Source organism: Ptychodera flava, chromosome 14 (genome assembly GCF_041260155.1).
Source record: "Ptychodera flava strain L36383 chromosome 14, AS_Pfla_20210202, whole genome shotgun sequence".
Taxonomy (NCBI): domain Eukaryota; kingdom Metazoa; phylum Hemichordata; class Enteropneusta; family Ptychoderidae; genus Ptychodera; species Ptychodera flava.
The window spans coordinates 26728247-26743605 of NC_091941.1; the positions used below are offsets into that span (position 1 = coordinate 26728247).

The window sequence follows — 15359 nt, forward strand, 5'->3', positions numbered from 1 at the left end:
CTGACCATCAAACTATGGTTGGCCAAAACCAGTTGTTTTCAATATTGAGTTGGGACCTGTCTATAAGGAAAGGTGATGAAAGCCTTGTGCATATGAGTGCTCACCAAGACTCAATACTTGTATTTGGTATAAAACTATTTTTGCAGTACCTTTAAGTGCTACTTAGCATAAATTTAATCAGTATATTTCCGCTGAACAGAATATTATGCTGACCTTGATCTTGAAAAGGCCTGCCAGTATGTTGTTGTCCTCTGATATCCTCAAGGAAACCAAAAGTAAATAATAGGGGGAAATGTGAGAGTAAACGTCAGTGTTTATAAAACTATTAAGCCATCTCATTAAAATGTGGATGCTGCATTTTGCAGGTTGCTGATGGAGCTTTGAGATGTTTTGCCTCTCTCGCTGATCGCTTCACACGCCGTGGTGTTGACCCAGCCCCATTGGCAAAGCACGGCTTGATGAACGAGTTGCTAACTCGTCTTTCAAGCTGCGCAGTGTCTCTGGGTGCCACCACAAAGACTGGAACACCAGGCCCTGCAGCAAGTGCCACTCCCGAGGCCAAGAGTAACCCCAATGTCTCCACCATTATCAGTCTGTTGTCAACAATGTGCAGAGGATCTCCAGGAGTTACTCATGTAAGATTTTCACAGCCTGCTATATATTATATCTTCTGTTATAATGTGTTCTTTTGATGTACATGTACGACATAGGAAGACATTTCTGATGCAGTAACTTCACTTGCAATCAGATGTTAGTGTATGATTTTGTGAATACCATATTTAAAGGCTCGTTGACATGAGCAACCAAGACTCTGATAATGGATAAAATTGCATCGAGATAACCATACCAATCAGATTTCATAAGATCTGTGCAACATGCAGCATGTTAACCACTCTTGCTTGGTCCTGGCAGTCTTTCCATAACATGTGATCAGCAAGTGATGTTTATTCTATTCCAAGGTCATTTCCATGACCTGAACTACCCTTTGTAACAAAAGCATCAATGTCTGGGAATTTTAGGAATAGCACTGTTATTCTGAATTGCTACCCATCCTGTACAAAAACTTTTATGTATGAATATGACCAAAATTCTAGTGTAGTCAGAATTAGTAGTGGTATGGGAAAATTTGCAAATGATTTTTTGTCAAGCGCATTTTGAATGAAACATAAATACTTAAACTAAGTGAGTCCAGATAAGAGAATAGTTCTTAAAGCAAATTATATGTATCAAGTTTCACCACACTTGTATGACCTTGAAAGAAAAGACTTTGAAGGTTCAGTTTGCATGACAAGATAAACTATCTACATAATAAGATATGTTAGCAGTCAGTAGGCTTAATATAGTACACCCTAAACTCAAGGAGTCATCACCACTTTGTTAGATGTACAGCAGCTTCCCTTTTTTGAAGCATCCCTAAACTGCCATGTCCACAAGTTTATCTTGTGCAACATCATTGTTATACTGATGCCAATTTCTTTGTATTCAAAGAGGCAAGCTTATATTATAGCTTGGATGTTTTCATTCTTGTGGTGTGTGAAATAAAAATCAAAGTAATTGTTACTCTGAATTTTTTCAACTATTTTGTTCTTTTTATCAAAGAGTTTACTAATCTACTTCCAAGATTATGTTGAAATACCTAGTATGTGGCTTGTCCAAGCCTGCTTGTTCATCATGAGCATTGTTATTGATTTTTTTTTGACGTGAGATTTCTATTCAGACTGGAATTGTATTGTCAACAATAACAATGCACTTCCCATATAAACACTTTGTTGACAAGCCAAATACAATGCGTTTCAATATGCTTTAGTGACTATGCCATGAAAACACAGTTGAATCACAGATCAAAATACCTGGAAAAAATTGCCACAAGGTGCAATTACTGACTGTAAACACCATCATTAAAATAGGAAGTTTATTGAAAACATAACATGTTGTTTTACTTTGTAGGATTTACTGAGATCTGAATTACCAGAAGCAATAGAGAAAGCTTTACAAGGAGATGAAAGGTTTGTGTTGTTTGTTTTAACAAAAGTCTTGTAATCTTGAGCATTGAATATTGAAATGCAAAAATATCAGCATGTGAGAGTAAATATTTTGAAAGACAACTGAGTTACATTACCAAATGTGCAATATATGTGAATAATTCAAATGGTAAAGGGAAAATGTATTGAGATTTCTTTCATTGATGTAATGCATCTGTTTTGGAGTGTTTATTTAATTTGACAAGCTAATTTGAAAGAGCCAGTCTTTTGATGTGTCTTTTGATGTGGGCTTGTATTACTTGCTGAAGTCAAGAGTCAGGCACTTGTGAAATATCTATAACAGAGATCTGACCTTTCCATTGATACACTTCCTAATTGCCTTGGTTTTCTTGTGACGTGAAGGAAGTATTGCCAAACAATCTGACCTGTAGAGGTTTCAATGACACTGCCCTCTACTAATACCAGGGACGATTCTTTGGAATTCACAACATCAAGACATCAGAGAATCCACACATATGGCGTTGTGCAAAGGAAAACTCAAAACTCATTTGTTCACCAGAGCATACTAGTACACACTGTGGTTTAGCCATAGGGTCACCTAGCAAAAGTCAATTGCATTTTGGTGCTGTACTCCTATAAAGTCTGGTGATCAATTGAGTGAAATGATTGAGGTAAAATGTGCAATTATGCAGACTTTGTGCATTCTCTGTTTTATTTCATCCTGTAACGTGTGTATTCCCAGAAAGCACTCATCTAGGTATCAACAGATCAACAGATTAAAATTATTCCATTTCTTAAGTAATCTGTTTTCATAATGTAAGAGAGACATCTGTTTAAAATGTTCTTGATTAATTTAGTAGAGTATCTTATTTTGATTTAACTGTTCTGTATGTATTGATATTGTTTTCATATCAACCCAGATAGTTACTGACTTATTACAGAGTTGTCCAAGCAAGGCACTTGACAAAGAAGTGTCAGCCATATTTCTACTTGTCACTAGTCCCTGATACTCATAAAAAAATTGTAGTGATTGCCACCATAGTGGAACTACTGTACCTTGTCCATGGCAGGTATGATGTCATTAGTTTATGACAATACCGCTTCTGTAATAATAGTGTACATTTCAAAGTAATGTCTCAACTTGACCATGTTCACTCTAATTTCCAGATGTGTGCTTGATACAATGCGTCTTGTGGATCTCCTATTGGTGCTGTTATTTGAGGGTCGCAAAGCCCTCCCCAAATCCAATGTAGGATGTGGCTCGCGCAGCATACCTGGCCTGCGTCGACTAGACAGCTCAGGGGAAAGATCTCATCGACAGTTGATAGACTGCATACGCAGCAAGGATACAGATGCTCTCATAGATGCCGTTGACACAGGTAGTAAGTAAACTCCAATACCTGCGGATGGTGTGTCTTCCTTCTGCCTCTGTATGCTGCTGCTACTGTTTCTTTGCTTGTTTCTGTCTTTACAATTCCCTGTTCTCTCTTTTGGTATGCAAGTTGATCTTCTATCAAAGTATGATGAAGTGTTTGCAAAGTGTGAGCTTAGAAAATAGTTTGTACTAATAGTTTAAGTCAAACTTTATAAGATCTACAGAAATGTGCCAAACACTATTCTACAAGTTATAAAATGGTATGAAATGTTTCATTGATGGAATGAGATAGTGTACATCATCATAGGTTTGAGGAACATACACAATAACCACTGGTGTGAGATCTGCAGACCAATCATAAATTTAACATGACAAAAAAGACTTTTGATATTTTACGCTGCCGTGTTTGTGGTTTCATATACAGTGACAAAAAAAATCACACAAATGTGTTAACCTTTATATCCAGCCAGGCAGTATCGCTGTCCCATCTGCCAAGTCAGTGTATAAAACCTATATGTATTTTCACCCATATACCAAGGTGTATTTTATCATGTGAAGTCGGTAAAAGGCATGCTTTACAGTATCTGTGTTCTCAGTGACCTTCACATGTCCAAGTCTGTTCAAGTGCAGTATACAGTAGGACATGTCATGCCTCACTGGTGTGAACAAACTTGACCCGATGGTGACATGTGAACTTGGTAGGATAAGGGGTCAACTCTGTACAAAGAAAAGACTTTTTAAGAAGAAGCAAAGCACTCTGTAGATTGATGTGTAAATAACAGTTAAAGTATGAATACACTACCATGTGTTACACCACTGACAAGACAACGAGCAGAAAGTTAGTTCAGTTGTTTCAAGCTTAGAACAGATCAGTACAGGCACTGATTTCTCTATTGCCTTGCTTTGTAGCTTTTGAAGTCAATTACATGGATGATGTTGGACAGACACTTCTTAACTGGGCATCAGCATTTGGAACACAGGAAATGGTAAGTGTCTCTCTGAGTTTTAGTCCTGTTGATGGATTCCTGGCTTTTCAACACCGTCAATTGATCTCTCACAATAGGTTGTGTCAGAGTGTGTTTGTGTGTGTCTGATAAAATCACTAGTGATATCTTAGACACTTTTCATTTCTGTCAGCAGTTTAGTTCATTTTCAGTGTAAATTTATCAAAATTAACATAATTGAAATTCAGTTGAAATGTACAATTCAGGACTTTTCTTGAAAACTCTTGATTAAGATTTCTGACAAAATTTGACAAACAAAAACGTGTAGGTTTCTTCTAGAGTAAATACTGACAGTCTCAGGGTTCATCTGCGTACATGTCACGTTTCTCTCAGCAAAACAGATGACATAATTCAAAGACACTGATTGCAGCAAAAGACAGGGAGCCCATCAACTGTGTCTGCAGTGTATATGCTTTATGCAGTCTTCTTTTAACAGCCATTTTTATGGCATGAAACCTAATTGGTTTTGTAGTGATTAATGATGTACACAGAGAAAGAATTTCCCATCGCGTGTTTGTCTAGGGCTCAAAGTTTTACAGTGGGTCAATAACGCTCCAGTCATAAAATTTACATGGAAAAACACATTCTTATTTACCTGTTTGTTTGCATTTGTTTACTTTTTTGTTTTGTAGGCTTTTTTGACATGTTTTCCATTAGTACATTTTCATATGTTACTGTTTTGGACATACATTTTCAATATCTTGGTCAAGGTTTCAACCAATTTAAAGCAAGGAGGATAACAAATTTGTAGACACTAAAATCAAAAACCACTACCTCTGTTCATCTTTGAAGTTCAAAGTCACACAGAAAACAAACTGTCAGTCGACTGTATCAGCCTACATTCAGTAATCCAGAACTTCCAATACTGTTGAAATTTATAATGCTAAGGTAATACTATCAAGTACAGGATCTCAACTTGCATTGTAAAGGAAAAAGACGCAAATATCAATCAATCAACTTGCTCTTTTGAATATTGATTTAGTAGTATTTTGATATTTATGGACAAACAATTTGCTCAAATGAGGCTGTAATGGCTATCGTTTTTATATCAAAGAATTCAAACAAGGCCTTGGTACAGCTCTGTTGAAATTGTTCAGCTGTTTGGGTATGGAATGGATATTTGGATATTGAATGTATTTGAAATCTTGTATCAAACCATTCAGGGTGAAACTATGAACACAAATTGTCCTCATTCATTTGACATTTATATCTTTTCTTATTTATTTCCAACTTCTCACACGCTGTATGTTAGAACTAAGTATTAGTCCTCAGATATATACATGTATACAACATGCTAATTTCACACAACTTGTCATTTTGATTTTCTAAGGTTGAGTTTCTCTGTGAGAGAGGTGCTGACGTCAATCGAGGCCAAAGGTCATCTTCATTACACTATGCAGCCTGCTTTGGAAGACCACAAGTTGCCAAGGTAACTACAAAAGCTTATCAGCTGACAGGTTTCTCATTTAAATTAACCAATGAGAGAATTCCAGTATTTTTGTATTAATTAACAAAACGCTTGATCAACTTCTACAGCTTGTCTTTGTACTACATCAAAATGTACCATAGTATTTTTGTCATATTTTGTATAAAAAGAGAAGAGAACGTGTGTGGTGGGAAAAAGGAGAATTAATTAGTTTAAATTTTTTCATCTGAATCACAGTATTTTAAAAATAATATTTTCAACCAGGCTGTTGAAACACATTTTGTTGAGTTTGAACTTTTCCTCTGAGCAGTGATCAGGGGTGGCCATAAATTATCTAGCAACGATACAATTTATAACTGGTTTATGTCATCTTATCAAACGTTTATTATTGTCAGATGGTCATTTTGTGTAATTTTTCCTCTTAAACTTTCATTGTCTCTGTAGACCTTGCTCAGACATGGTGCTAATCCAGATCTCCGAGATGAAGATGGGAAGACTCCCCTTGAGAAAGCCAGGGAGAGGAGTGATGAGGGTCACCGTGAAGTGGTTCAAATACTGCAGTCTCCTGGTAAGTTTGTAGGGCACAGAATCCTTCCTGATGGTAGATGCCTGGAAGTTAGGAGAACTTCCCAATGATGTCAGTATCAAAGTTAGAGATTCTTTTGGTAATGGTAATCAGAATGCTCCTATAGTAGTAGCTATAAGTGTGGAGAACTGATTACTCACCACAGTTGACAATTTAGGGGTACTTTTCTGTTACAGTAGTCAGCAAAGAAACAGAAACTGCCTGGTGACCTGGTCTTTTTTTGTACACATTAATTTATACTCAGTCCTCATGAGAGCAAAATCTTTATGTTTTCTTTCTGATAGCAAGTCTGCAAGCTTCGAGAGATTCTTTGAAAGTAACTCTGCCAGTACATGATTCTTCACTGTACACAATATACAGTGTACACTTATCAATTTGTGATGAACATTTTTATTTTTTTTCCAACAATTATAACTGACTTTTCATGATTTCTGTAGGTGAGTGGATGGTGCCAGTGTCAGCACCAACAGAGAGAACCACTGCAGCTGAAGAAACTATCAAGAAACCAGAGAGTGAACCAGAAGATGATGAACCCAAAGGTGACCCTGAGATGGCACCCATCTACCTGAGAAAATTGCTTCCTATATTTGCTCAGGTCTATCAAAACACCATGTTGCCTTCTGTAAGGTGAGTCAGTGACTGGAATTGTCACTTTTACAACAATTTACTTTTACAATTTATTTACGCAGAATTATTGGTTAATCTTGGTTGTAGTGTATTTAGAAGTGCACTTTATGTAACATGAAATTTGAATTTTCATATTCAAAGATGCATTTTCGGATTTCTCATTTAAACAGATCCTTTTACCTGAATCTCCTTGTACTAATTCCTCCTACCTGCTGTGTGACTTTATGTGTAAATCCATATGAACATTGCTTGTTTTTCAACAGGAAAGCTACACTAGCTCTGATCCGCAAGATGGTTCATTACATTGCGCCTGCGTTGTTGATGGAAGTGTGCGAGGGAGAAGGCACTGGTTACAATTTTACCTCAGTACTTGTTGAAGTCCTGGCTATTGTTCTGGACCATGACGTGAGTACCTTTCCCCAATCCCATGGAAACACATTATCAGAACAGATAATTGAACCTCAAGTCACAGATGGTGTTTTGAGCTTTTTTCCAGTTTCAAATCCCATTAGCACATTTATTTGAGGCTGTCAGTTCAGACCTTGCCAGGAAACACTTATCACCAACATTTCTTCATTGCCTAAAGTCATCCCTGAGGGATCAATCAGTTTGTCAGAATCTGTGTCAACCAAATATAACAAAACTAATGAGCGTATCATAGGCCAAGAATAATCCATTAGGTCTTGCCTGTACCAAAACATCCTGCTTTAAGACAATGCCCCTGATGACAAGCGAAATGTTATATATTCTCCAATTAACTGAAAAAATCTGTTTTCCCTTGAACTACATGAAATTCTGGTTTCTGGTCAACCACCTTAGCTTTACAGAGAATATGACACACCCATAGAGACACTGACAAAGATGACCAAACATCGACAAGGTCCAAAGTCCTCTCTCTCCTCTCAATACAGATTTGTCTCTGTTGTTCTTTCACCAGGATGATGATGATGGTCACCTGACCGCTCTTCAAATCATTGAAGATTTGATGAAGAAAGGGCATGACATATTTACAGTACATTTTGCAAGGCTAGGAGTGATCAGTAAAGTGTTGAACCTAGCTGGTCCACCAGAGGAGCATGAGGAGGGTGCGGTGGCTAAAGAGGTACGACCATATTCTTCCCCTCCCCTTCAATCCCACTAAGTAAATCCTTGAATGACAGAGGAATTTGAACAGAAGCGGTACACCAAAATACCATAGCATGCTTATAGGACATGAATTTTTCACAAGTTGGAAATGTCGCACTGGTATATGATGATTTATTTGTGTTGATTTGATTTGATTTGATTTGATTAGGAAAATTATTCAGAACCAGAATATGGTAATTTACAACATCAAGACACTAAAATCATATTAAAGGAAAAAAGAAACTCCCTGGATATTACTCGCTGTGAAGAACACAAAAGACAAAAATTTATTTCCATTCAAGGAATTATTAGTCCTGTATAAATGTGATTTTTGCCTTGTAATAGGGTAGGAATGTTTGTGAGGAAAATTTTAGTAAAAGAGTTATGATGACTCATTAGAAGTCATTTCAGTGACCTTTTTACTTTCAGAACATGATTGACATATATTTAAAAAATGTATTCTTCTTGACTGTTAAATAGCAGCATATTTTTTTACATGATACACTGTCCTGCCAGTACTTTAATATATTTGTGTACATGCAGTACACAACCTACACTCTGAGAACATCATATTATCTTAATCGAAGACACTTTTAGTGGAATCACTTTTGGATTCCATCTTTGTTCACTCTGTCTGATGATTACAGGATGAAGAAGAGCCTCAGTTGGAAGACGCCAAGGAGATACTGCAGGGCAAGCCATATCACTGGAGAGAGTGGTGTCTTGCCAGGGGCAGGGATTGCTTGTACATATGGAGTGATGCTGCCGCCCTGGAATTGTCCAATGGCAGTAATGGATGGTTTCGATTTATCCTGGATGGAAAGCTGGCCACCATGTATTCCAGTGGTAGCCCAGAGGGTGGATCAGACAGCTCAGGTAATTAGTCACTAATAGAACTGTAATTGTGTGTCTACAGTCTAGCTAAGCAATAAATAGATTGTTGTTATTTGGTGTTTTTTGGTCTGTCTTACCGTGTTTTCGGCCTTTCTAATAACATTACCCCAGGTGTACATCTATTTAACAAAAATATTTTGTTTTCATTTTTTTACGTTCATTTGCATAATTTATCATTTTATACAAATTTTATAGATGCATTAATATTCAAGTCCCCCTATGAATGGTCAAATATCCCATTTTTACAGTTTTAACATGCTGTATTAATGTTCTGTTTACAGTCAGCACAATACTACATATATTCATATACCCCTATAATAATGTTGCTTGTCAAGACAGCTCATTAATTAGCCTTACATTTACGCACACATACTGGTAAGCACACACACTGCAGCAACATTAATCAATATGAGTATGGGTCTTGTTTCAGAACTAAGTTATCAGTATATGAGGGATTGCTAAAGAGTACATTTTCAGGTTTTGATACCATTAATAAATAGAATATTGTGTAAATATATTTACATGTACTGTTAAACCTGTCTAAACCGAACCCTGTCTAAACTGGAAACCTGTCCAGACTAAACCCTTTTCCAAGTCCCATTCCAATAGAACAGTATATTAAAAGGACCTCTATAAACCAAACACCTCTCCAAACCGAACAATTTTCTCAGTCCCTGTAGGGTTCGGTTTAGACACGTTTTACTGTATGTATTATATTGTGCACAAATTATGGTATCAAAATTTAGTGAATATGTTACGTAAAAGTATCTAAAGTGTTAATGACATACTTATGCATACGTTTAGAACAACATTAAACTATACCTTGTACACAAATATTTACGTACATGTATTATACATGTATATATATGACTGAGATAAACGGAGAAGATAGCAATAAAAACATATTGCTACCTGCAATGTGTTTTCTGTCTGTGTCCTTCAGAGAGCCGAGGTGAATTCCTTGAGAAGTTACAGAGAGCAAGAGGTCAAGTGAAAGCAGGCACATCAAGCCAGCCTGTACTATCATCACCTGGTCCTGCCAAACTAGTGGTCGGCAATTGGTCACTCTCCTGCCGTAAAGACGGTGAACTGACAATACAGAACTCAGATGGCCAGCAGGTGAGTTTAACCCTGTCACCCCTCAAATATTTGAACAACCCATTGTTTTCTGTTACAAAGTTAGACCTTCAATGGCAAAATGGGGATGAAAGGGGTAAGGTTCTTTTCTGTGCTTGGTTTTACACACTAGAGCCAGAGGTCAGCAAAAAATAATCAAATGGATATTTTCTCTGATACTGGTTCATCAATTTCAAGTTTAATGTATGACTTTAAGTCAAGTTCACATCATGAAGATGCCAAATTGCATTGCTTTTATGAGTAATGGTCAGTAGATAGGAAAAACATCAAAAACTTGTCTTGTAGGACCTCTTCCAAAGTTATCATCTCTCATTTTCCAACAGCAAGCAACAGTCCTACGGGAAGAGCTGCCAGGGTTTGTATTTGAGTCCAACCGAGGAACCAAGCACTCGTTCACAGCGGAGACATCACTAGGTCCAGAGTTTTCCACGGGATGGAGTGGGAAGAGAGGAAAGAGATTGCGGTCAAAGATTGAAGCTGTCAAACAACGAGTGAGTACACACAAGATGCTTTTCCAACACCAGGTTAAATTTATTCATTTTGAATGTGAGAAAGGACAGTGATGTGCTTGTTTGATGTTCCTACAGAGAAGTGTCCGTTAGAGTATGTTACACAGAAAAATTACTGCAATGACAGAATTGTACTCTGTATCAGAGAGGTACACAACTTACAACCCTAGGCAACAAAATTATTTGTAGGCTTTTGAAAAATTACTGGATGACATCAGCCATTGAGTATACCAGTCAGCCAGTGGTATGCCATTGGCAACCGATTTTGATAGCTTGAATGTCTGGAATCTGTTCATGAAACTCACTATAACACACACTAGATAATGTGAACTGCACTTCAGAAACGATATGTGCCAACTGTGAGGGCGCTGTCCACAAAACTTCAGGGAATGCTGCCAAGGATGCTTCACTATGATAGATTTGTTTTTGAAATGGTCTGGATAATTAGTCTTGATGTTTAAAAATAATTGATGTAGCAGGTTATAATAATTTACATTATTTGATGTAGCTAGATCAATTAGTATTCTTTGCAAACTTTAATGATTTCTCTCATGGTTTCATGTTACAGGTGAAGCAGCTGGGACAGGAATTGTATGAGAAGTACTTCCGAGCAGCTCAAGCCTCACCACGAGGTGTTGTATCAAAACTGAAATCTATAGTGTGTCAATTAGAAGCAGCCTGTGATGCACACAATAATTCTTCTAAGGTAACTCACGTCCCTACTATGGATCAAATGGTTTTGGTTGTGTGGATTTTTGTAAAAGATTGAATAATTTCTCGATCAAGTGTTTAGCAGCTGAGGGTACCCTTTGTACCCCAGTACAATGCTTTGTAGTAGTGGTTTATATTTGTAAATTTTATGGTGATGTTTACCCAAAAAATGACGTTGTTATTAAAGCACTTGCAAAGTTCAAATGGATCACACTACATGTTCTTCAAAACTGCGATAGCTACCTGTCACCCATGACTGAGAGAGCGCCCTCTTGTGTTAACTATGAGTGCATTGCATGTACAGTGTTTCATGGTGATGTAGCATTCTCTTTCATCCATAGTCAACCCAATATATTGCTCACGTACTTACTGAAATTCCTAGTTATCAATTCAAGCATCCTCTTCTTTTTTCACCCCTTTCAGCTAAGTGGCAGTGAGTTGAGTTGGTCAGAGCAGATGAAGACAGCCCTAGAATCATTGACATTACTACTCAAAGATGAAAACACTCTATCAGCTTATGAATTACACAGTAGTGGGTTGGTGCAGGCTCTGCTTAGATGTCTCAATAATGTAAGTCACACCATATTTAGATACTTTGTCAGTCAGGCTGTTGGAATTATGTCATTCAAGGTATGGAAGAACACTCAACTATGTAGTCTTTTCACTGTGTTCTTCTTGAGATTCTTACACCTATTTTCTTAAATCAAGAGTGTAATAAACAAACAATAAATATTTGAAGAAGATTTGTTTCTGATTATTATGAAGCTTCATTTTTCTTAAATTTTGATGCATTTTTTCAGAATTTTTGTTCTGTTGTAGAATACAGTTTATTCCCACATTCAAACTTTTACAATATTCTTTTTGCATACCACTTGTGGGGTTCACTGTCAAGTGTGTTGAGTAAATAAATTTTCACTGGCTCTTTTTGGTTAAAGACTTATGATGAAGCTTGCTGCAACAACAGAATCATAGAGAGAATTGGCGTTTTCAAATCGGCATTCCGGGATGAAGATGATGATGACAGTGTTATTCACCCTTCCGTAATGCTGGTACACAAACTGATAGCTTCCTTGGAATCTATAGAGAAATTACCCCTCTACCTCTATGATGCCCCAGGCTCAGGCTATGGAATACAGGTCAGTGAAATATGTCATTATTTTTTAGAACACTGTAGAGTAACTTTTTCAAAAAGTACCTCTTCTGTATTGCTCAGTTGTTATAATATTTACACGTAATTGTATATCGTGTGTGAGCCATCTCACCCACGGGATGTTCGGAGTGCTATGCAGATTTAGACAGGCACTTTTTGTGTGCGGAAAATCAGTGATCGGCTGCCACCATAAATACAGATGACAGAATTCCTCAAGTGGTGCGTATTCTGCATAAACATGTGATTTATGTGGAGAGTGGGGTGGAAGATATAGGAAGGACAAATTTAATTTACTACGTTCTTTGTGAAGATGAAAATCTGATGAGGTGTTCCTGTTTCAGGTATTAACCAGGAGAATTCGTTTTCGACTTGAGAGAGCAACAGGCGAGACAGCTTTGATAGACAGGACTGGTAGAACTCTGAAGATGGAACCACTGACTACTGTGGGAACTTTGGAAAGATATTTACTGAAAATGGTTTGTTTCAAATCTTACTTACTTCCAAATGAACTCTTCATTATGTCAACCTCACCAGTGCTTGTCATACATAATGACATCCATATTACTATTATTTAATTGAAATGAATTTACCTCCAGATCATTTCACAATATAAAGTGTGTTTCAATGTCAGTAATCCACTTTGAGGGGATTAATGCAATTACAAAGAATATGAACTCCAGACCTCCTTGTACACAATCTTTTACATTCTTCTGAATAACATTCAGCCACCTGCCATTTCAAGAGTAAGGATAAATTGATGGTGTTACTGAAACCATGAATGAACAGTGGCTTACAGCATATCTGCAGTTTATTTCATCATTAGCAACCACGGTGACTTAAATATCACTCATCTTGTCTTTACAGGTTGCCAAGCAATGGTATGACTACGAGAGAACCACATTTACTTTTGTGAAACGTGCCAAAGAGGGGCCAGCCCTAGCATTCAGACACCAGAGAGATTTTGATGAAAATGGCATTATTTACTGGGTGGGAACAAATGCAAAGTAAGTCAACAGATTTTACCTATCACCTTGTGATCCACAGAAATTCAGTATCAGATATGATAGATATGTTGATCACCATGTTCAGAATTAGGTTTTAGACTTTGTAAATACAACAACATGTATAGTTGTACTAGATGTTGATATCTTGATTTTCAAATGCTGTGATTGACATCTAACCAATTGTCTGATTCATTGTCATCACAGGACAGCATATGAATGGGTTAATCCAGGCCAGTACGGATTAGTGGCAATCAGTTCATCGGAAGGCAGGAATCTACCCTATGGTAGACTTGAAGACATACTGAGCAGGGATTCATCTGCCTTGAATTGCCACACCAATGATGACAAGTAAGTTATCACATCACTTGCTGTATAGAGCTACATTTTGTTATGCCAGTGATTGAGTTTGTGTCAATTATTAAGAGAATTAAGATGTGTTTGGTGGCCTTAGTTTTCAATGTAGCTGAATTAAGGAGTATAAATGTGCTAGATATCTGATAATAATGCAATAATTTCTTAAATATAATGGAAAACTGTTTTCATTAACTAAATTAGTATTATTGGTTTTGCATGGGATAACTACATTAGAAAACACATGTTTTGAAAGTTTCAGAATGTATGAGAGCGTTATGGCAACTTGGCTTTCAAGCTTTGATCAAGTTTTGTTCTGTATTTTTCAGGAATGCATGGTTTGCTATAGATTTAGGTCTGTGGGTCATTCCATCAGGCTATACACTACGCCATGCTAGAGGCTACGGCAGATCAGCACTGCGAAACTGGCTCTTCCAGGTGTCTAAAGACGGTCACAACTGGACAACACTGTTTAATCATGTGGACGATTGCAGCCTGAATGAACCAGGGTAGGTTTCCTTGAATGGTACGGATGACAAAAACATGGTCTTATGATTTGAGATGCATAGTGGAAGGAAGTGGACTTGACCATTTACTTTGTGTAAATGGTAAAAAAGGGAAATTCATAATGTTACTTTGGAAGAATTTCCTTTGTTGTGTGACTTTATCTGGCATTTGTTTGAAAAATAATGACAGTTTGCAAAATGTAATTCCATATTGCAATTATGGTAGTAGTTTTTGCCAAAGACAAGATGAACAATTCAGTTTCATCAATCTAAATGCCAACTCTCAAAATTGACAGTAATGCCCCATTGGAATTTGAAGACATACAAGAAGTACTGTAATTTGTAGCCCAGGTTTTAAATAAGGCCTTTATGTGATATGAAATACAGTGCAAAGAATTGCTTCAATCATGATACATAACATACCTCTTTTGTAACAGATCAACAGCCACCTGGCCTATTGAAAGCCCAGGTGAGGAAAAGCAAGGATGGAGACATGTCAGACTACAGCAGATGGGAAAGAATGCCAGTGGACAGACACACTACCTGTCACTGTCTGGTTTTGAGATTTACGGAACTGTCACTGGTGCATGTGAAGATCAGCTAGGTATGTGTCTTTCTATGTATCACTCCATGCTGTGTATTCAGTTAAACCTTGCCACTTATGGTACTGAATGAGTACAGACTGAGATAGACATGTAATTTCATGTGAAAAAGGAAGTACAAGCAGATAACAATGGTACAAAAGCCAGTATTGAAGGACAGATCTGTTTTGATTCATATCAGCCCAGAAACTTCTGTAATTGTCTTTGTTGAAAGGTGAACCAAAGTCGGTGATAAAAGGATTTGCCATTTATACCATTTTTCTCTGAAGAAAGTCACCTTTGTCACGGAAAGAAACACAGGGTTTACCAAAATATTGATGATGAAAGACTCAACATTCTGCCAATGATATAGAGAACTGTTCATTATTCT

At 37.1% G+C, this 15359-nt stretch overlaps 1 protein-coding gene across 7 annotated transcripts in view; it reads left to right on the forward strand.

Moving 5' to 3' along the window:
* LOC139149950 (E3 ubiquitin-protein ligase HECTD1-like) overlaps nucleotides 1–15359 on the forward strand; it is a 54052-nt gene that overhangs the window by 21103 nt on the left and 17590 nt on the right. For 4 of the 7 annotated variants that reach the window (XM_070722021.1, XM_070722025.1, XM_070722023.1 and 1 more), the window contains exons 4-23: nucleotides 366–635; nucleotides 1948–2006; nucleotides 3150–3364; nucleotides 4267–4343; nucleotides 5692–5790; nucleotides 6232–6355; nucleotides 6811–7000; nucleotides 7264–7405; nucleotides 7938–8102; nucleotides 8773–9001; nucleotides 9963–10138; nucleotides 10480–10647; nucleotides 11234–11371; nucleotides 11800–11946; nucleotides 12312–12512; nucleotides 12868–13002; nucleotides 13391–13530; nucleotides 13735–13878; nucleotides 14211–14390; nucleotides 14825–14991. In XM_070722021.1, the coding sequence (XP_070578122.1) occupies nucleotides 366–635; nucleotides 1948–2006; nucleotides 3150–3364; nucleotides 4267–4343; nucleotides 5692–5790; nucleotides 6232–6355; nucleotides 6811–7000; nucleotides 7264–7405; nucleotides 7938–8102; nucleotides 8773–9001; nucleotides 9963–10138; nucleotides 10480–10647; nucleotides 11234–11371; nucleotides 11800–11946; nucleotides 12312–12512; nucleotides 12868–13002; nucleotides 13391–13530; nucleotides 13735–13878; nucleotides 14211–14390; nucleotides 14825–14991 (3166 nt within the window). The remainder of the gene's footprint in view (nucleotides 1–365; nucleotides 636–1947; nucleotides 2007–3149; nucleotides 3365–4266; nucleotides 4344–5691; nucleotides 5791–6231; nucleotides 6356–6810; nucleotides 7001–7263; nucleotides 7406–7937; nucleotides 8103–8772; nucleotides 9002–9962; nucleotides 10139–10479; nucleotides 10648–11233; nucleotides 11372–11799; nucleotides 11947–12311; nucleotides 12513–12867; nucleotides 13003–13390; nucleotides 13531–13734; nucleotides 13879–14210; nucleotides 14391–14824; nucleotides 14992–15359) is intronic. The other 3 variants (XM_070722022.1, XM_070722026.1, XM_070722024.1) reach the window with 1 other exon arrangement.